This window comes from Oryctolagus cuniculus, chromosome 1 (genome assembly GCF_051225735.1).
Source record: "Oryctolagus cuniculus isolate XC-2025 breed Fujian yellow rabbit chromosome 1, ASM5122573v1, whole genome shotgun sequence".
NCBI classification, from domain to species: domain Eukaryota; kingdom Metazoa; phylum Chordata; class Mammalia; order Lagomorpha; family Leporidae; genus Oryctolagus; species Oryctolagus cuniculus.
Window position 1 is genome coordinate 18,232,078 of NC_142867.1, and position 21,896 is coordinate 18,253,973.

The 21,896-nt window shown below is 47.6% G+C and overlaps 1 protein-coding gene across 8 annotated transcripts in view; it reads left to right on the plus strand.

Annotated features, from left to right (window-relative positions):
* AGBL2 (AGBL carboxypeptidase 2) overlaps positions 1-21,896 on the plus strand; it is a 62,097-nt gene that overhangs the window by 32,799 nt on the left and 7,402 nt on the right. For 4 of the 8 annotated variants that reach the window (XM_089326550.1, XM_089326539.1, XM_089326554.1 and 1 more), the window contains 6 exons: positions 5,118-5,244; positions 5,793-5,893; positions 11,003-11,133; positions 14,380-14,446; positions 14,920-15,039; positions 19,780-19,866. In XM_089326550.1, coding sequence (XP_089182676.1) covers positions 5,118-5,244; positions 5,793-5,893; positions 11,003-11,133; positions 14,380-14,446; positions 14,920-15,039; positions 19,780-19,866 — 633 coding nt within the window. Of the gene's footprint in view, positions 1-5,117; positions 5,245-5,792; positions 5,894-11,002; positions 11,134-14,379; positions 14,447-14,919; positions 15,040-15,461; positions 15,567-19,779; positions 19,867-21,896 lie in introns of those variants that run through there. The other 4 variants (XM_089326543.1, XM_070070380.2, XM_089326535.1 and 1 more) reach the window with 2 other exon arrangements.

The following is a 21,896-nucleotide window of genomic DNA, read 5'->3' on the forward strand; positions in this document are numbered from 1 at the left end:
ATGTTAAGTGAGAGAAGCCAGGCACAGGAAGCCATATACAGTATGGTTTTGTTATGTGAAATGTTGAGAAAAGACAAATCTGTAGAGACAGAAAGTAGTTAGTGATTGCCCAGGACTGTTACGGGGTGAGGGCAGGGGCATGACTGCTGATGAGTATTGAATTTCTTTTTCTGGTGATAAAAATGTTCTAAACAGATTGTGGTGACAGCTGAACTATTCTGTGTATATGGTTAAACCATTGAATTATGCACTTCAAATGAGTGAATTTTTTTAAAGATTCATTTATTTATATGAAAGGCAGAGTTACAGAGAGAGAGAGACAGAGACAGAGAAGGAGATCTGCTGGTTTACTCCCCAAATGGCCACAACCAGAGCAAGGTCAGACTGAAGCCAGAAGACTGGAATTCCATCCAGGACTCCCACATAGGTGCAGGGGCCCAAATCCTTGGGCCATCTCCTGTTGCTTTCCCAGGTGCATTAGCAGGCAACTGGATCAGAAGTGGAGCAGGGGCCAGCACTGTGGTGCAGCGGGTTAACACCCTGGCCTGAAGCACCAGCATCCCATATGGGCACCAGTTCGAGACCCAGCTGCTCCACTTCCGATCCAGCTCTCTGCTATGGCCTGAGAAAGCAGTAGAAGATGGCCCAAGTTCCTGGGCCCCTGCACCAGTGTGGGAGACCCGGGTGGGAGACCCATAAGTGGAACAGACAGGACTCGATCCAGTGTTCCTATGGGATGCCAGTGTTGCAGGCAGTGGCATAACCTGCTATACCACAGTGCTGGCCCCAAATGAGTGGATTTTGTGGCCTGTGAATTATAGTTCAATGAAGATTTAAAAAAAAAAATTTGCGGAGCCAGTGCTATGGCGCAGCGGGTTAAAGCCCTGGCCTGGGAGACCTGGAAGAAGCTCCTGGCTCCTGGCTTTGGATCAGTGCAGCTCCGGCTTTTGCAGTCAACTGGGGAGTGAACCAGCAGATAGAAGACCTCTCTCTCTGTCTCTGCCTCACTCTGTAACTCTGTCTTTCAAATAAATAAAATAAATCTTAAAAAAAAAGTCTTAAAAAAAATTTTGCTCTGGCTGCTTTGCCTAGGCATAAGTTGAAGCCCTAAGTAGATGGAGTTATCTATCACTCTTTAAAAAAAAAAAAAAAAAAGATTTATTTTATTTATTTGAAAGACAGAGCTACAGAGAGAGGTGGAGACAGAGAGAGAGGTCTTCCATCTGCTGGTTCACTACCCAGATAGCTGCAATGGCTGGAGCTGCCCTGATCCGAAGCCAGGAGCCAGGAGCTTCTTCCAGGTCTCCCACGTGGGTGCAGGAGCCCAAGGACTTGGGCCATCTTCTGCTGCTTTCCCAGGCCATAGCAGAGAGCTGGTATTTATCACTCTGAATCCTGTGTTGGCAGTGAAAGATTTGAAGGACAAACAGAATGCTAATGTACTGTCAGGCTCTACAGAATAGGTTGTCTGATGCAAGATGACAAATAACTGAAAAATATTAAAAGGTAATGAAAACAAATTTTTAAGAGTGGGCTAAAAGCTATGACACAGCTGAACATACACAGATAATCTGCATTGGTTTAGAAGCTTGTTTTTTGCATCATAAATAGATCCACGGTCCAGATAAAGCCTCAGCCTGCAGTGTTGGCTTCCTATATGGATGCTGGTTCGAGTCCCAGCTGTTCCATTTCCAATCCAGCTCTCTGCTATGGCCTACGAAAGCAGTAGAAGATGGCCCAAGTCCTTGGGCCCCTGCACCCACATAGGAGACCTGGAAGAAGCTCCTGGCTCCTGGTTTCGGATTGGCACAGCTCCAGCCATTGAGGACAATGGGGGAGTGAACCAGCAGATGGAAGACCTCTCTCTCTGTGCCTCTGCCTCTCTGTAACTGTGCCTTCCCAATAAATAAATAAATCTTTAAAAAGAAAAAAAAATTAACCCAATCCTACAAACTTTAAAAAAATTTAAGTAAATAAATAGCCCCACAAACTGTGGCTATCAATTGGAAAGAAAATGGGGCACAGTGGATTAAGCCACTGCTCATATGCCCACACCCCATATTGGAGTGCTGCTTCCAGTCCCGACTACCCTGCTTCTCAGCCAGTTCTGTGGTAATGCACCTGGGAGCGTCAGGTGATGGTTCAAGTAGCTGCTTCCAGGACTGAGTTTCAGGCTCCTGGCTTTAGTCCAGCCTAGAACCAGTGGATAGAATCAATCAAAAAATTTCTCTCTCTGTCTTTCCCCTTTTCTCTCACCCCTCCCTCCCTTTCTCTCCAGTTTCAAATAAATAAATAAAATACCCGAGAGGAGCTACTTTGGAAGGGAGATTTATTTCAGCTTCAAGTTTTGAAGGTTCATAGTCCAAGACTGGGCAGCCCATTGATTCAGGCATTTAGTGAAGCGAAAAGATGGTGGAGGTACAGTCTCATGCTGGGCCTGAGAACCACCTAAAAGGACAAGCTTCCAATGACCTAAAGACCTCCTATTGGATCCACCTCCCTCATACCATAATTAGATCAGGTGTCCACAACTAACAGAGAGAGAAAGATCTTCCATCTGCTAGTTCCCTCCCCAAATGCTGCAACAGCCCACATTGTTCCAGGCCAAAGCCAACAGCCAGGAACTCCACCCAGGTCTCCCATGAACCCAAGTCCTTGGACTATCCTCTGCTGCCTGCCAGGTGCATTAGCAGGAAGTTGGATCCAAAGCACAGAGTAGCCAGCGCTCAAACCAGGCACTCTGACATGGGCATTCCCAGCAGTGGCTCCACTCAGTCCATTCATTGGTAGCATAAGACTGGGGTTTAAATATCTGAATGAGTTTGGGGAACCAAATCCTGTTCAGATCATAACATATCAACTGCTCATATCTGGTAAAAAGAAGGGGGCTGGCATGGCGCAGTGGGTTAAGCTGTCACCTCTCATGTCAACCAGCATCCCACATGGGCACCAGTTCAAGTCCCGGCTGCTCCACTTCCAATTCAGGTTCCTACTAATGCACCTGGGAAAGCAGTGGAAAATGGCCCAGGTACCTGGGCCCCTGTCACCTACATGGGAGACCTGGATGGAGTCCTGGCTTTGGCCCATCCCACTTTGTAGCCATGCGGCCATTTAGTACTGAACTGGCGGATAGATCTCTTTCTCTCTCTGTATTCTTCCCTCTCTCTGTGTAACTCTGCCTTTCAGTTAAATAAATCTTTAGGAAAAAACGGGGTCGGAGGAGGAAGGAGGAGATTTCCTTTTTTCCTCTTATCCTCCCTCTCTTTCTTCAAAAAGGAGTCATAGGGGCTGGCACTGTGGAGTAGCAGGTTAAAGCTCTGGCCTGCAGTGGCAGCATCTCATATGGGCACTGGTTCGACTCCTGGCTGCTCCACTTTTGATCCAGCTCCCTGCTATGGCCTGGGAAAGCAGCGGAAGACAACCCAAGTGCTTGGGCTCCTGCCACCCACATGGGAGATCCAGAAGAAGCTCTTGGCTCCTGTCTTCAGCCTGACCCAGCCCTGGTTGTTGGAGCCATTTTGGATAATGAACCAGTGGATGGAAGACCTCTCTCTCTCTACCTCTGTCTGTAACTCTGCCTTTCAAATAAATAAAATAAATCTTAAAAAAAAATCATAACCCAGAATCTGAAACAATTTCAAGGAAAGGTACATTAATTGAAGGGGTGTCCCCTCCAGTTCCTTCAGTCCTAGAGGCTCTTAACTAGTGGGGTGGATTTGCAGAGCACAATTAATATTTTTTAAAAAGATTTACTTATTTATTTGAAAGGCAGAGCTAAACAGAGAGAGAGAGAGAGAGAGAGAGAGATCTTCCATCCACTGGTTCACTCCCCAGTTGGCCACAATGGCTGAAGCTGCCCTGATCCGAAGCCAGGAGCCAGGAGCTTCTTCTGGGTCTCCCATGTGGGTGCAGGGGCCCAAGGACTTGGGCCATCTTCTACTGCTTTCCCAGGCCATAGCAGAGAGCTGGACTGGAAGTGGAGCAGTTGGGTCTCAAACCAGTGCCGATATGGGATACTGGCACTGCAGGTGGTGGCTTTACTCACCACGCCACAGCGCTGGCCCCACAATTTATATTTTTAATAACTAGATAATGAGAGATATTCCAACTGTAAAACTTTTGCAGAAGGATAGGATAGGTAGGGATTGATACCAAGTGTATGTTGGGCTATCCTCCATGTGAGGACAAAGGGCTGGGGTGGTCATAAACGATAATGGAGAATATTGAACTGCAAGTGATGAGATTAGCCTATGGGAAAGAGAACTGCAGGCAGAGATTGTGGGGTAAGGAGTTCATAGTTCTTAGAGAGAGGCTAAGTCCAACTAGATTCAAAGGTTCCAGTTAGGGAGTGGCAGAGAAGAGAAAGTGAACCTTAGAAAGGTTGGCTAGTGCCAGTAAGACCACAGTCCCCAACAGGTGTTCTAGAAACTCCGGTCCTGCAAAATATTCCACAGGGAAATCAGCAAAAGGAAAGACAAAGGAAGGGTCATGGGCAAATAGATGGGAAAACAAAACGTAAATATGAGCACACTGTTTCCTCTGGAGGATCACATCCACAAGCCGTCCTGCAAAGAATCTGTTTAACTTTGTTGTTAACCCCTTGTGTCCCCAACTAACATGTTCACAAGCCCCCCCTCCACCTCCATAATACCTATTAAGATCTCTCGGCGTTAGTATTTTATGGGAAATAATCCTTTGGCACAGCAGTTGAGACACCACTTGCTTCTCATACCAGAGTGTCTGGTTCGAGTCCCGGCTCCTCTGCTTCCAATCCAGCTACCTGCTACTATGCCTCCTAGGAGGCAGAAGATGGCTCGAAACATGGGAGACCCAAATTGAGTTCTGAGCTCTTGGCTTCAGCCTGGCCCAGCTCTGGCTGTTGTGGGCATTTGGGGGAGTAAACCAGCAAATGGAAGATCTGTCTGTTTTCTCTGCCTTTGAAATAAAATGAAAGTAAATACATTTAAAACAATTTTAAAAGAACTAGTATTTTGCAGAACATACTTTGGGAAGTTATATATGGACCCAGAGGAACCATTCTTGTTTCGTATTAATGAATCTTAGACATCTTACCTTTGCTGGTTTGTGATTAACAGAGATTTTGGATTTCTCTTTAGTTCTCTTTTCATAGTTGTAATTTTAAGGTTCAAAAGTGCAAAGAAGGAACGGGACGAGTTGTGATGTGGCGGATGGGAATCCTGAACAGCTATACCATGGAGTCTACGTTCGGCGGGTCCACCCTGGGTAAGTATTCTGCTGTACCATGGGCCAGCGTGGCAAGGGCAGGCCAAGCACAGCACCTGGAGAAGTGACTGGCCGAGGGGACTTCCGTGTCTGGTCTCATTCTAAATCCCAGTACCCAAAATATGAATGTGAAAGACAGCACTGGGGAGGGCACTATAGCATGGTGACTCAGCACCTGGAACCAAGCAGAAGTGGGTTTGGGTTTGAGCCCCCTTTATGAGATGTGATTCTGGGTAAATATCTGAATCCCTTTGAGCCTCATTTTCCTTTAACTGTGATAGTACCTGCATGATAGACACAAGTTAATAAGACACTGCATGTCAAGGGCCTATACAAGGTAAAACGTAAACAACTGTAAGCATCGTAACTATACATTGTTTTCATTGTCAAAGATTCTTCTGGACCAGACTAAAACAAGGGGAGCGACCCTGTCCAGAAGCAGGATATTGTATGTTAAGGGGTAGTCTTTCTAGAAAGATACTAACAAATTAGATTGACATTCATTCATTAAGATTTCATAAGAAATGTTCATGGATTATTCTTTCCAGGCAGTAAAAGAGACACTCATTTTACCATTGAGGATCTGAAGTCCTTAGGTTATCATGTCTGTGACACACTTCTGGATTTCTGTGATCCTGACCAAGCCAAGGTAAAAAATGGAGTTTTAAGAAATGTGGTGGAGTGCCGGCGCCGCGGCTCACTAGGCTAATCCTCCGCCTTGCAGCGCCGGCACACCGGGTTCTAGTCCCGGTCGGGGCACCAGATTCTGTCCCGGTTGCCCCTCTTCCAGGCCAGCTCTCTGCTGTGGCCAGGGAGTGCAGTGGAGGATGGCCCAAGTGCTTGGTCCCTGCACCCCATGGGAGACCAGGAGAAGTACCTGGCTCCTGCCTTCGGATCAGCGCAGTGCGCCGGCCGTAGCGCGCCAGCTGCGCCACCCATTGGAGGGTGAACCAACAGCAAAAGGAAGACCTTTCTCTCTGTCTCTCTCTCTCACTGTCCACTCTGTCTGTCAAAAAAAAGAAAAAAGAAAGAAATGTGGTGGAGTAGGTGTTTGACTCAGCAGTTAAGATGCTTCTTGGGGCAGCTGCATCCCGTATCAGGGGACCTGGGTTTCAGTCTTGGCTCCAGTTTCCTGCTAACGCACACCTTCAGGGGCAGCAGATGATGCTCAAGTACTTGGGTCTCTACCACCCACGTGGAAAGCTCAGACTGAGCCCTAGCCTCCTGGCTTCAGCGTGGCCCAGCCCCAGCACTGCAGTCATCTGGGGAGTGAACCAGTGGATGGAAAATCCCTCTGTTTCTGTCTGTCTCTTTACTACTTCCTCCTTCTACCTTTGAAAAAAAATAAATGAAAATTTTTAAAAAACAAATATGGTTATGATCCTGTGATCAGGTTCACATGGGTCCAAAGTCAGCCAAGTGGAATTATAGGTGATCTCTGTTTCCTTTTTAGTATTTTTCTGAGGACCAGCATAGTGATGTAATAGGTTAAACTGTTGCCTGCAACGCTGGCATCCCTTATGGCACTGGTTCAAGTCCTGGATGCTCCACTTCTAATCCAGCCCTCTGCTAATGGTCTGGGAAAAGCAGTGGAAGATGGCCAAGTCCTTGGGCCCCTGCACCCACATGGGAGACCCTGATGAAGCTCCTGCTTTGACCAGGGCTGGGCCAGTTCGGCTATTTGGAGAATGAACCAGCAGATGGAAGATCTCTCCCTCTCTCTGTTTCTCTCTCTGTCTCTCTCTCTCTGTATTTTTGCCTTTCAAGGAAATAAAATAAATCTTTAAAAAAATGTTTTCCTGAAGTTTTTATAGTCAAAGAAAATAAGAATGCTTCCAGCCTGCACATGGTCAGCAAATGGTAAGACCTCAGAAGTCCATAAAAATATGGAGACCATGCTTCAGCACATTTCTGCCTCACTTGGAAGCTTACCTGTAGCAGCACAGTTCGTACTTCCCTTTCTCCTATATCAGAAAAGCAAGTGTCCTTTCTGTTCTCCAAAACTAACCTTGTTTTGCCTTTTTTTTTTTTTATTGATGGAATAACATTGTTTGGGGGCACTTTTTTTTTTAAAGATTTATTTTTTTATTTATTTATTTGAAAGTCAGAGAGAGAGAGAGAGGGAGGTCTTCCATTAGCTGGTTCAGTCTCCTAATGGCTTCAATGGCCAAGACTGAGCCAGGCCAAAGCCAGGGACTTTTTCCACGTCTCCCATGTGGGTAGCAGGGGCCCGAACACTTGGGCCACCCTCCACTGCTTTCCCAGGTACATTAGCAGGGAGCTGGATCATAAATGGAGCGTGGAGCAGCCAGCACACGAACTGGTGGCCGTATGGGATGCCAGCATTGCAGGTGGCGGTCTAAGCTGCTGCGCTGCAACTCTGGCCCTAACCCTGCTCTTCATGCACGTGTTGACTTCCACTACAGCCTCCCTGAGGCCTGGTCTCATTAATGACATCTGTTCTTTCCTGTGCTCTCTGTGTTTTATCCTACTATTTCTTTTTTAAATATTTATTTACTTATTCTTTTATTTATTTATTTATTTGGCAAGTAGAATGACAGATATAGGGGAAAGAGAGAGAGAGAGATCATACATCCACTGGTTCACTCCCAAATGTCCTCAGTAGCCAGAGCTGGGCACACTGAAGCCAGGAGCCAGGAGCTGGGCCACCCCTGTGGCTGGAGGAGGATTTAAGTACTTGGGCCATCTAATGCTGCTTTCACAGGGCCACTCACAGGAAGCTGGATCAGAAGCAGAGCAGCCATGACTCAAGCCAGCACTCCTGTATGGAATGTAGGTGTCCCTGAGTGGCAGCTTAACCCACCGTGTCACAATGCCCACCCCTCCACTTCTTAATTCCTCCCTTCAACTACAAGCTGCTCCTGTCCTAAAACACAAACAAGTTTCTATGACTTGGTTTCCACAGCAGATTATTTCTGTTTCCTTTGATCGTTAAACTTCTTAAAAAGCAGTCTGGGGGCTGGTGTTGTGGTGTAGCCAGCAAAGCGACCGCCTGTAGTGCTGACATATCATATGGGCGCTTGTTCGAGTCCTGGCTGCTCCACTTCCGATCCAGTCTTCTGCTAATGCACCTGGGAAAGCAGTGGAAGATGGCCCAAGACCTTGGGCTCATGCACCCAGATGGGAAACCCAGAAGAAACTCCTGGCTTCTGACTTCAGCCTGGCCCAACTCTAGCCATTATAACCATTTGAAGAGTGAGCCAGCAAATGAAAGATCTTTATCTCTCTCTCTCCCTCTCTCTCCCTCCCTCCCTCCCTCCCGCCTCCTTGCTCCTTCCCTAACTCTGCCTCTCAAATAAAAAATAATAAATCTTAAAAAAAAAAAGAGAGAGATGAGTTAGAGACCATTGAGTGCAGACTGCTTTTTTTTTTTTTTAGATTTTTTTTTTTATTTGAAAGGCAGACTTAGAGAGATAAAGAGAGGGAGAGATCTTCCATCCATTGGTTCAATCCCAGATGACCACAATGGCTGTGGCTTGGCCAGGCCAAAGCCAGAACCAGGAACTCCATCTGAGTCTCCCACATGGGTGGTAGGAGGCCCAAGCACTTAGGCCATCTGCTGCTGCTTTCCCAGCTGCATAAGTAGAGAGCTGGATTGGAAGTGGAGCAGCCCAGACTTGAAACAATATTCATATGGGATGCTAGTAACCCATTGTACCACAGTGCCAGCTCCTAACTCAGTTCTTATGCCCCTTCTGAATTGTTTGCCCTGGGAACACTTGGAATGCACTACTTTGAATGCAGTCATATGATGAAAGATATTTAGAGGTGGGTATTTGGCACAGCAGTTAGACATCACTTGGGATGTCCACATCCCATATTGGAGCATGTGAGTTTGAGTCCCTGCTCTGTGTCCAATTCCGTCTTTGTGCTAATGCAGACCATAGGAGGTAGCAGGTGATAAATCATGTAATTAGATTTCTGCCATCCACATGGAGACTTGGATTGAATTCTAAGCTCCTGGCTTTGGCCTAGTCCAGCCTGGCTGTTGAACCAACAGATCTCTGTCTATTGTTTCCTCTGATTCTTGGGCCTTTCCAATAAAAATAAATAAATAAAATGTTAAATTTTTAAATAAACTTTTTTTTTTATAAATAAAAATTTGGACACAACATGGCCTGTAAACCATCTTTGCCATAAACCTAAACTTGAATAATCTATTCTAACCTTTCCTTCCTTGCTACTTAAAAAAAATAAATCAGATCATTACATTGTTTAGAAGTTGGCTTGGGGCTAGTGTTGTGATGTAGCAGGTAAAACTGTCCCCTGTGACACCAGAATCCCATATGGTTGCCAGCTCATGTCCTGGCTGCTCCACTTCTGATACAGCTCCCTGCTAAGAGCCTGGGAAAAGCAGCAGAAGACCTGCCACCCATGTAAGAGAACCGGATGAAGCTCCTGGCTTCTTTCTGGCTTTTCTGTCCCAGCTCTGACCATTGTGGTCATCTGGGGAGTGAACCAGCAGATGGAAGACTGACTCCCTCTCTCTCTCTCTCTCTCTCTCTCTCTCTCTTTCTCCCCCCATCTCTGTAACTCTGACTTTCAAAACTAATAAATACTTTAAAAAAATGTATTTGAAAGGCAGAGACACAGAGAGAGAGGAGGAAGGGAGAGAGAAAAAGATCTTCCGTCCACTGGCTCACTCCCCAGATGGCCACAACAGCTGGGGCTGGGCCAGCCCGAAGCCAGGAGCCTGGAGCTTCTTCCAGGTCTCCCACATGAGTGCAGGAGCCCAAGGGCTTGGACCATCTCCCACTGCTTTCCCAGGCTCATTAGCAGGGAGCTGGATTGGAAATGGAGAAGCCAGGACTCAAACTGGCACCCATATGGGGTGCCAGCACTACAGGCAGAGGCTTAACCTTCTATGCCACAGCACTGGCGCCATAAATTAATCTTGAAAGAAAAAAAAATGAAAGACAGACACTGAGTGGGACACCTGTGTCCCCCATTGGAGTATCTGGATTCAATACTGGCTCTGGCTCCTGACCCCGGTTTCCTGCTAATGTACACCTGGGGAGGTGGCAGTGATGGCTCAAGAGGCAGCGTCCCTACAACCTATGTGGGAGGCCCAAGTCGAGTTCCTGCTTCCCAGCTTCAGTCCCCACCTCGTCCAGCTGTTGCTGACATTTGGGAAGTGAACCACTAGCATTAGCAGGTGCCTGGATCAGAAGTGGAGAAGCCAGGACTCCAGCCAGCACTCCAATATGGGATGCAGGTGTCCAGATGGAGGCTGATCCCACTGCACCACAGTGCCTGCCCCTGCATCTTATTCTTCTTAGTGTCCCCAGCAATAAGTAAAATGCCTTCCAGCACATCTTAGTAAATATTTGATGAATAAGTGAATTAGCAAAAATAGTTCTTTCGGGGCCAGTGTTGTGGCAATACAGGTTAAACTGCTGCTTGCAACACTGGCATCTCATATTGGAGCAGTGGTTCAAGTTCCGGCTGCTCCACTTCCAGCCCAGCTCCCTGCTAATGCTCCTGGAAAAGCAGCAGAGGATGGCCAAAGTGCTTGCTCCTTGCCACCTACGCGGGAAACTCGGGTGGAATTCCTGGCTCCCAGCTTCAGCCTGGCCCAGTCCTGGCCACTGTGGCCATCTGGGGAGTCAACCAGCAGATGTAAGGTCTCTTTTTCTCTCTCTCTCCATCTCTCCATCTCTCTCTGTGACTCTGCCTTTCAGATAAATAAAATAGATCATTTTTTAAAAAATTAGTTATTTTTTTTTTACCCTCACAGTTCACTCAATGTCTAGCAGAACTTAAGGAGCTCTTACAACAGGAAATCCACAAGAAATTCAATCAACTTGGACAAGATATGGATTTAGAAGGAAACTGGAGTGACATCTCTTTGTCTGACATTGAATCCAGGTAACAAACTTCATTTCAAAGAAAAACCAGAGAAAGTTTCTGTTTTTTTTTTTTTAATAAATAAATACATGTTTATTTATTTATTTATTTTGAAAGAGAGAGGAAGAGACAAAGAGAGATCTTCCATCTGCTGGTTTGTTCTTCAGATGGCCACGACAGCCATGGCTAGGCCAGGCTGGAGCCAGGAGCTTCATCAGGGTCTCCCACGTGGGTAGCAGGGGTCTGCACACTTGGGCCATCTGCTGCTGCTTTTCCCAGGCCATTAACAGGGAGCAGGACCTGAAGCGGAGCAGCCAGGACTCAAACTGGCCCACATGGGGGATGCCGGCACTGCAAATGGTAGCTTAACCTTATTTATTCGTGGGCCCCTATTTATTTATTTTTGTTTTGCTTGCTCTTTTTTGGTTGGTTTGGGTTTTAGGCCTCAAGTACAAAAACATTCCTATTCCTCAGCTCATGGCACAGTTATATAAACTCCATTTCTCCAGCAATTATGAGTTGAGTGCATGTTCTTTGCCAGCCTCTGTTTAAGGCACAAGAAAGGAGTAGGGAGTTGGGCAGGCAGTTTGTATAGGGCCTTGTGGTTGTTGTAAAGCTTTTGCCTGTTATCTAGGGGAGATGGCAGGCCTTTGGAAGGTTTTGAGTGGAGAAGCATCATGATCTGAGTTAGGTTTTAGTTTCAGCAAGAACACCTGTATTGAGGCGGGTGTCATGGCACAGCAGGTTTATCTACCACTTGGAACACCCACATCCCATATCAGAGTGCCTGGCTGATTTCTTGTCTACTCCACTTTCAATTCAGCCACCTGCTTATGTGCACCTGGGAGGGAGAAGCTGGATGGGGTTCCCAGCTCCTGTCTTCAGCCTGGCCCAGCCCTGGATATTACAGGATATAAGATTTCTCTTTGTCTGATACTCTGCTTTTCAAATAAATAAATATATCTTTTTAAAATTTTAAACACCTATTATATTCCAGGCAGTGGGTCAGCACAGGAAACACAATTGAATGAGGCAGAGTCCCTGGCCCCAAGGAGCTCCCAATATATTAAAAAAAAAAATATATTGGCCGGCGCTGCGGCTCACTAGGCTAATCCTCCGCCTTGCGCCGCCGGCACACCAGGTTCTAGTCCCGGTCGGGGCGCCAGATTCTGTCCCGGTTGCCCCTCTTCCAGGCCAGCCCTCTGCTGTGGCCAGGGAGTGCAGTGGAGGATGGCCCAGGTGCTTGGGCCCTGCACCCCATGGGAGACCAGGAAAACCACCTGGCTCCTGGCTCCTGCCATCGGATCAGCGCGGTGCGCTGGCCGCAGCGCGCTGGCCGCGGCGGCCATTGGAGGGTGAACCAACGGCAAAGGAAGACCTTTCTCTCTGTCTCTCTCTCTCACTGTCCACTCTGCCTGTCAAAAAAAAAAATATATATATATATATACACACACATATATATACATATATATATATATATATATATATATATTTGAAAGGCAGAGTTACAGAGAGGCAGAGGTAAAGAGAAAAAGAGATCTTCCATCTGCTGGTTCACTCCCTAAATGGCCTCAATGGCCAGAGCTGGGCCTATTTGAAGCCATGAGCCAGGAGCTTCTTCCTGGTCTCCCACACGGATACAGTGGCCCAAGCACTTGGACCATCTTCTGCTTTCCCAGGCCATAGCAGAGAGCTAGATGGGAAGCTGAGCAGCCAGGTCTTGAACTGGTGCCTATATGGGATGCCGGCACTACAGGTAGCAGCTTTACCCACTACACCACAGCGCCCGTCTCAATATTTTTTAATTTAAAAAAATTCTGGGGCCAGCACTATGGATTAGAGGGTTGGGCCTCCACCTGCAGTGCCAGCATTCCATGTGAGTCCCGACTGTGCCATTTCTGATCCAGCTCCCTGCTAGTGTGCCTGAGAAAAGCAGCAACGGATGGCCCAGCTGCTTGGGCCCCTGTACCTACTTGGGAGACCTGGATAAAGCTCCTGGTTCCTGGCTTCTGCCTGGCCTAGCCCCAGCCATTTTGGCTATTTTGGGGAGTAGACCAGCAGATGAAAGATCTCTACCCCACCCCCACATTCTCTGTCTCTGCCTTTCAAATAAATTTAAAAAGCTTTGAAAATAAAGCAATAATTTTTAAAAATTCTGCTGAAGCCAACTGAAAATGCATGCTTTTTTTCTTTCTTCTTCTTCTTTTTTAAACAAAATGAACCCCTCTATTATGGTGAGAGGCTACTTCTTGCCTCCCGTAGAGACCTTCCCTGCCTTTAACACTCTGAGTTCTTCATTAAGAGGCTGTTGCCATAACACAGGTGAAAGGCGTGGGAAAGGCTGGGGAGGAGGTGAAGGGCAGGAGTCTGGCGTTGGACTTGTTGAGTCTGAGGTGTCCACTAGACGTTTAACAGACAGTGGCCAAGCAGTTGGCTGTGGAGTTCAGTGAAGAGGGCCAGTGGAGACTCGTCAAGCTTGAAACTGGGTGGGACTCCAAGGAAGTCAGCGCAGATAAACAAAAGGTCTGAGTCTGAGCTGGAGGTCACAGCCCTAAAAGGGCCAAAGAGATAGGAAGGGGCCAGCAGGGAGATGGAGAAGAAGGAACCAGAGGCTGGGAGAAAACCCAGAGAGCAGTTCTTGGGTCAAATCCTGTCATTCGGCCCTTAAAACATGTCAGGGGGCTGGTGAAGCAGGTTAAGCCGCCGCCTGCGGCACTGGCATCCCATAGTGGAGCGATGGTTCAAGTCCCGGCTGCTCCACTTCTAATCCAGTGCTCTCCTACTGTGTCTGGGAAAGCAGTGGAGGATGGCCCAAGTCCTTGGGTCCCTGAACCCATGTGGGAGACCCAGAAGAAGCGCCTGGCTCCTGGCTTCGGATGGGCTTAGCTCCAGCCATTGTGGCCATCTGGGGAGTGAACCAGCAGATGGAAGACTTTTCTCTCTCCCTCTCTCTGTCTCTCTCAGCTTTCCTCCCCTCCACCCCAGCTGTTATGGGCATTTGGGAAGTTAGCAAATGGATGGGTTCTCTTTCATTCTCAATCTCTTTCACCCTGCCCTCTTCCCTCAACCCTTCTATCTATCCCTCTCCCTATTTCTATCTCTCCAATAAAATTAATAATTACTTTTAAAAGAATTCTTAGTGACTGAAGCATAGATATGGCAGCAGATAGTGGACAGTGACCTGGACCCATGTGGCTGGTCTGCTGTTTCATTCCTGGACATATAATAAGTTATTTTCCTTCCTTCTTTCTTTCCTTTGGGGAACAGCACCAGCGGTTCTGACAGCTCCCTCTCAGATGGTCTCCCTGTTCACCTACTGAACATAGAAGATGAGGTGAGGTTGCATTGACTCTTACACCCAAGAAGTAGCAGCCTTACAAATACACTATTGGATCATTTGGCGAAACGTTTCTGATTGTCCTAGGATGTACAGAAGCTACAACAACGTGTCCTACCTAGTCACCTTGCCCCTAGGGTCTTTCATTTTGTCCTTTATAATTTTCTGGCTTAGTTATTAAGGCCACCTTACGATAACAACCAAACCGAACCTTACATCTAATGATTAGTGTTATCTAGACCTGCCGTTATTGCGTAAGTAAGCTGGTTTCATATTGTAAATCACAGACACGTGGCTATGGGTGCCCCTTTGCAGTCTGCCTGTGGTGCTGCCTGCAGAGCAGCCTCTGCTCAGGAGGCAGCAATGGGAGGGTGCATTCTGGATTAAGCTTTGTGTCTCGAGTGTTGGGTGGAAAGAAGGCTACGTGTGCGTGGGCGTAGTAAGCAGTTTCTCTGTCCTTTCTGGACTAGGTGAATCAGAAGAAGTTTAAGAAGAAAAAGAAGAAGATGCTGCAGACCAGGAAACAGCGAACTAAGCAGTATCAGAAAAATCATTTGATGCGCAAATTCAAGTTAACAGAAGATGCCCCAGTAAGAAAGCCGTGCTACCTGCTTCTGCTCTCTGGTTGCAGAGTGCCCCACAGAGGGAGCAAGAAAGGGGTTAAAGCTCACACTGAACCAAAAGAGGGGTGGGGCCTGGGGCAGAGGGAGCCCTTCTGACTTGGGGTCAGAGTGTGAGGTTTCAGCCTTGGCCCGCCACTCCTCTCCTGTACCTGGCACGGCAAGTCTGGGGCTTGTCCAAGACTGGACTTCTGGAAGGAGGTGGTACTGGAAAAGTGACGCCTGCTTAGCACCTTCTCAGCCTTTCTCCCAGCTGCCATGTACATGCCAGACCCGCTGCTTGCTGAAGACAAAAATGCTTTCAGAAAGGGGAGTTTTGCAGTTGGGTGAGCTGGGTGGATTATGAATGGACTGACTGAAAAACGTGCTCTATTTTCACTCAATACTTCTAGGAAAAGGCAGGATTTACTTCTACTCTGCAAAAGCAGCCAACCTTTTTCAAAAATTTAGAGAATTCCACTTCAGTGATGAAACATGAAAAACCAAAGTTGAATGAGGTATTACTTTTGCCTGACTCTGTCACCCAGGTTCTTTGATTTCCCCAATTAGCACATCTCTCCCACAGGCTGGAGACTGCAGTAGTCTGTCCGTGCCGCTGGCAGCAAGAGAACCTAAGATGGGAGAAGTTGGCGTGGGTATTTGGCACTTGAGACTCCTGTAATCCCATATTGGAGTTCCTGGTTCAAGTCCCAGGTCCTCCACTAACAGTCCAACTTCCTGCTAATACTCATCCTGGGAGGCAAGAGATGGTGTCAGGCACTTGGGCCTCTGTCCCCCTTGTGAGATACTCAGTTGAGTTCTGGGCTCTGGGCTGTATCCTGGCACAGCCCTGGCTATTGCGGGCACTTGGGAAGTGAACCAGCTAATGAGAGAGATTGCTTGTTTGTCTCTCTGCTTTTCAATTAAAATGAAATAAAATTTTTAATCATTTTTAAAAATATTTATTTATTTTGAAGGGCAGAGTTACAGAGAGGGAGAGACAGAGAGAGATCTTCCATCTGCTGGTTCACTCCCCAGTTGGCCAGTGCTGGGCCAAGCTGAAGCCAGGAGCTTCCTCCAGGTCTCCCACGTGAGTGCAGGGCTCCAAACACTTTGGCTATCTTCCTCTGCTTTTCCCAAGCCATTAGAAGGGAGCTACATTGGAAGTGGAACAGCTGGGATACAAACCGGTGCCTATATGAGAGTTGGCATCACAAGCAGCAACTTTACCCACTAAGCCACAATACCAACCCCAATTTTTAAAAAAATTTTTAGTTAAGGTATATAACTTTCATGTATTTCCTATATACAGCTTCAAGAACATAGTGATACTTTCCACCCCACCCTTCCCTCCCTCCCCAGCCCCAGTTTTTTAAAAAACAATAAAAAGATTGGTGAGGATATGGACCCTGCTTTGAACTAGACATCACTGAAATCTTACATTAAATATTGGTGATTCATGATTTTATACCAAGAACATAAAAACAGGCTGCTTTACCATCCCTTCATCCATATACTTAGTCAACACATTTTAATTTTTTTTTAAGATTTATTTATTGAAAGTCAGAGTTACACAGAGAGAGAAGGAGAGGAAGAGAGAGAGAGAGAGAGAGATCTTCCATCCGCTGGTTCACTCCCCAGTTGGCCGCAATGACTGAAGCTGCCCTGATCCGAAGCCAGGAGCCAGGAGCTTCTTCTGGGTCTCCCATGTGGGCAGGGGCCCAAGGATGTGGGCCATCTTCTACTGCTTTCCCAGGCCATAGCAGAGAGCTGGACCAGAAGTGGAGCAGCAGGGACTCGAACCGGCGCCCATATGGGATGCCGCACTGCAGGTGGTGGCTTTACCTGCTACACCACAGCGCCGGCTCCAACATGTTTTATTTTAATATCAACACATATCTACTACTTGCCAGGCCCTTTACTGGATGCTGGGGATACAACATTGAACAATTAATAGCCCAGCCTTAAAGACCTTAGGGTCTGGTTGGTGTTGTTTGTTTGTTTGTTTGTTTTTTCCCAGGCAGAGTTAGACAGTGAGAGAGAGAGACAGAGAGAGAGTTATAGACAGTGAAAGACAGAGAGAAAGGTCTTCCTTCTGTTGGTTCACTCCCCTAATGGCTGCTACCACCAGCGCTGCGCCGATCTGAAGCCAGGAGCCAGGTACTTTCTCCCAGTCTCCCATGTGGGTGCAGGACCCAAGCACTTGGGCCATCCTCCACTGTCCTCCTGGGCCACAGCAGAGAGCTAGCCTGGAAGAGGAGCAACCGGGACTAGTAGCCGGCACCCCAACCTGGGGTGCCAGCACCACAGGCAGAGGATTAGCCAAGTGAGCCACAGAGTGGGCCATGGTGGGGGTTTTAACAAGTAAGGAGGAAATTATATCACAGAGCAGGATGCAGTGGAAACACAGGGGAGAGGCACCAAAACATATTTGTGGTTATAAAATCTTTGACTATTTTATACATAAAAATAGCTTTTGGAGAAGCAGGTATTAGAGCACAGCAGGTTAAGCTGCTCTTGGAATCCCCGTGTCCCATATCAGAGCGCCTGAGATCAGGTGACACCTCTACTTGGCTTCTTATCCAGCCCCCTGCCAATGTGCCTGGGAGGCAGTGAATGATGGCGCAAGTTCTTGAGTCCTTGCAACCCGTGTGGAAAACACAAGGAGCTCCTGGCTCCTGGCTCCTGGCTCTGGCTTGGCCTGGCCCTGGTTGTTGTAGGGATCTGGGGAGTAACCTGGAAGATGGATGGAAGATCTCTATCTCTATCTACTTCTCTCTGTCACTGTGTCTTTCAAAGAAATAAAAATGAATAAACAAACATTTAAGGGGCCGGCATTGTAGTGCAGTGGGTTAAGCCACCACCTGCTATGCCAGCATCCCATCTGAGTCCTGGTTTGAGTCCTGGCTGCTCCACTTCTGATCCAGCTCCCTGCTGATGCATCTGGGAAAGCAGTGGAGGACAACCCAAGTCCTTGGATTCCTCATCCACAAGGGAGACCTGAACAGAGCCACAGGCTCCTGGCTTCAGCTTGGCCCAGCTCCTGCCATTGCAGCCATTTGGGAAGCAAACCAGCAAATGGAAGTTCTCTCTGTCTCTGTCTCTGTCTCTGTCTCTAACTCTACCTTTCAAATAAATAAATTTTTTTAAAAATAGCTTTTGTACTGTAGTAGCTAATTCTTAGTGGATAGTGAGCCCTCCTTATGTAGAATGTTACTCTGGGGCTAATAGTGAACAGTGAGGCCCGCTACTGTACCCTGGGAATCCCACGGATCACAGCTGTCCCTGGTCCAGAGGGAGGGCCATTTATTTGGTCGCTAATGTAACAGTGGTAAGAGCACAAACTTCGACGTCTGTCTGAAGTGTAGGTTTCACTCAACACTATTTTGTTGGAGTTTAGCATCCCCAGTCTGAAAATCCAAAACTTTTTGAGTGCCAACATGATGCCACAGTGTAAAATTCCACACTGTATGACTGTCTCATGTATAACATTTTTAAAGGTACTATATAAAATTACCTTCAAGGTATGTGTATAAAGTATACATGAAACCTGGGCCGGCGCCGCGGCTCACTAGGCTAATCCTCCGCCTAGCGGCGCCAGCACACCAGGTTCTAGTCCCGGTCGGGGCGCCGGATTCTGTCCCGGTTGCCCCTCTTCCAGGCCAGCCCTCTGCTGTGGCCAGGGAGTGCAGTGGAGGATGGCCCAGGTGCTTGGGCCCTGCACCCCATGGGAGACCAGGAAAAGCACCTGGCTCCTGGCTCCTGGCTCCTGCCATCGGATCAGCGCGGTGCGCGGGCCGCAGCGCGCCAGCCGCGGCGGCCATTGGAGGGTGAACCAACGGCAAAAGGAAGACCTTTCTCTCTGTCTCTCTCTCACTGTCCACTCTGCCTGTCAAAAAAAATAAAAAATAAAAAAAAAATAAAGTATACATGAAACCTAAGTGAATTTTATGTATTTTTCTTAAAATTTATTTATTTGAAAGGCAGAATGACAAAAAGAAAGAAACAGAGATCTTCTATCCACTGGTTCAGTCCCTAAATGGCCCCAATAGCCAGGGGCTAGGCCAGGCCAAAGCCAGTAGTAGGAGCTCCATCCAGTCTCCCACGAGAGTGGCAGGGGCCCAAATACTTGAGCCATCCTCTGCTAGCCTCCTGGGCACATTAGCAGGAAGCTGAATTGGAAGTGGAGCAGCCACGATCAGCATTCTGATATGGGATGCTAGTGTTGCAGACAGCGGCTTAACCTACTATGCTTCAGTGTCAGCCCAGGATTTCATGTTTGTTTAGATTTTGATCATATCTCCAAGATATATCATAATGTATATGCAAACTTTCTAAATATCTGAAAAAAAAAATCCCAAATCTGAAACAGTTCTCATCCCAAGCTTTTTGGATAAAAAGTACTGAACCTGTGTCCATGAGTTACTTAACCCTACCTAGGACTCAGCTCCGGCATCTGAAATGTTGAGGCGATGATACCTACACTCTGAGGTTGTGGTGAGAATTAGATACACAAATGTGTGAAGTACCTGGGAAACAGTAAGCCCTCAAATACTAGTCCTCTCTCCTTTTCTTTGAATTGTTACTCCTTTGTGTGTTACCATATTTTTGGTGTTAGAATCTGATAATGAATCAACACCTATGAATAAAAGACGCACAGTTAATGTGTACTCAACATGTCCGCATTTTTTCAAGTGGAAAGTCCAGTGAGGTTGCGTTCTTTTATTTCAGACACAGTTAAATGGCAGAGACAAAGGCACCTGCCGGGAGCCATCAGTGACCACCCTGACTCTACTTAAGAATCAAGAGAGAACGCAGGTACCTCACCGAGTGCGTGTGCCGGCAGTTCACTTGAATTTCTTTGCAGTTGTATTGTATGATTTGGGTGGGTGATGATCCACAGTCCCTACTGTTTCACCTCTTCAGTGTGGTTCTGCTCAGGTGTATCTCGAAGGCAGCTACAAACCAGCTGGCCAGCCTGGGGCACAGCCAACAGGCACCAGGAGCCTGGAGGAAGCCCACCCAGAGCTTAAAAGCTTCCCAGTGAGAATGTAATTTTATTTCAACAAAGTTCTCCTTAGGCAGCCATTATTTTGTAAGTTTCTGGCAACACACAAGGTAAAGCAGTGACAGTGAATGTTGCCATGGTTCTCAACCCTAGGCAGTCACCACCCACTGTGAGTTGTGCCTCACACCCAGGGCTGCCACATTGACAGTGAGATGTGAGTGAGTTGCTTTTGCAAAACAGTAAGTTATGTGGAATTCCTATTTATCACTATAATAACCTCTCGCAGGCACATTTGCGTCTGCCTGTTCTTTCCTGAAGGGGAGAGAGGTGGGGAAACAGCTACTAAGCTGTCGTTCCGCCTGTGTCCATGGAAGAATGTTGTTGGATGAACTTGTGTGTCCTAGATGGGGAATGGACAGTCCTCCCAAGGTGATGTCCCTGTGGCCTCTGCCAGTCTCTTGTTTAGGGATTCTTAGTTTGATGCCCTCATTTGCCTGTTAGTGTCTTCTGCAGAACCTGCTATGTGCAAGGTCTGTAACGGACGAGTAAGGTGCTGCAGGTAGTCATGTGGGGTGGCAGTTAGGATGCTGCTTGGATATCTGGATCCCCTATAGGAATGCCTGGGCTTGAGTCTCAGCTCCATTTTCGGTTCCAGCTTCCTGCTAATGCCTACTCTGGGAGTAGGTGATAGCGGGTGATAGCTCAGTACTTGGGTCTCTGCCTTCCATGTGGGAGGGACCAGGCCCAGTCCAGGTTGCTGCAGCATGTGGGGAGTGTACTGGCAGATGGGAGATCTCTGGCTCATTGTCTGCCTTTCAAATAAATCAAAGTGAAAGAGAACATAGAAAAAAAATACTAATAAGATGCTCCAGGAAAGGTGACAAGACGGATCACTGTGTGTGACAGAAACTGAAGAGCAAGGAAGAGAGTTCCAACAAAGTCAGATCAAAGTTTTCAGTCCTGACAGACTGATGATGAACTTGTCCTGTTTCTTCCTCTGCCATTCATTTCACAAAGTCTGCAGGAAGCTAAAGCCAAATCCCACCGCTGAAACTTCCCATGCAGGCCGCAGCGGGTAGCCATGGACTCAGGTACATCCAGTGGAGCCGGTGGCTGCCAAAGCGGTCTTCACCCTTCCTTTCTTTTCTTTTCTTTTTTAGGATTATTTATTTATTTATTTATTTGAGAGGGAGAGACAGAGAAAGGTTGGTTCCTTCCATTGGTTCAGTCCCCAAATGGCTGCAACGGCTGGAGCTGTGCCGATCCGAAGCCAGGAGCCAGGTGCTTCCTCCTGGTCTCCCATGCGGATGCAGGGCCCAAGGACGTGGGCCATCCTCCACTGCCCTCCCAGGCCACAGCAGAGAGCTGGATGAGAAGTGGAGCAGCTGGGACTAGAACTGGCCATGGCGCCAGCCCCTCTCTCTCTCTCTCTCTCTCTCTCTCTCTCTTTTTTTTAAAGATTTATTTATTTATTTGAAAGTCAGAGTTACGCAGAGAGAGGAGAGGCAGAGAAAGAGAGAGGCCTTCCATCCACTGGTTCACTCCTCAGTTGGCTGCAACGGCCGGAATTGCATCCATCTGAAGCCAGGAGCCAGGAGCTTCCTCTTGATCTCCCACACAGTTGCAGGGGCCCAAGGACTTGGGCCATCTTCCACTGCTTTCCCAGGCCATGGCAGAGAGCTGGATAGGAAGTGGAGCAGCTGGGACTCTAACCAGTGCCCATATGGGATGCCAGCACTGCAGGTGGCGGCTTTACCTGCTACACCACAGCGCCGGCCCCCTTTCCTTTATTTTCTTCAAGTTCTTGGTGTGCTGGTCTCTGTTGGAGATGTGGGCGTTT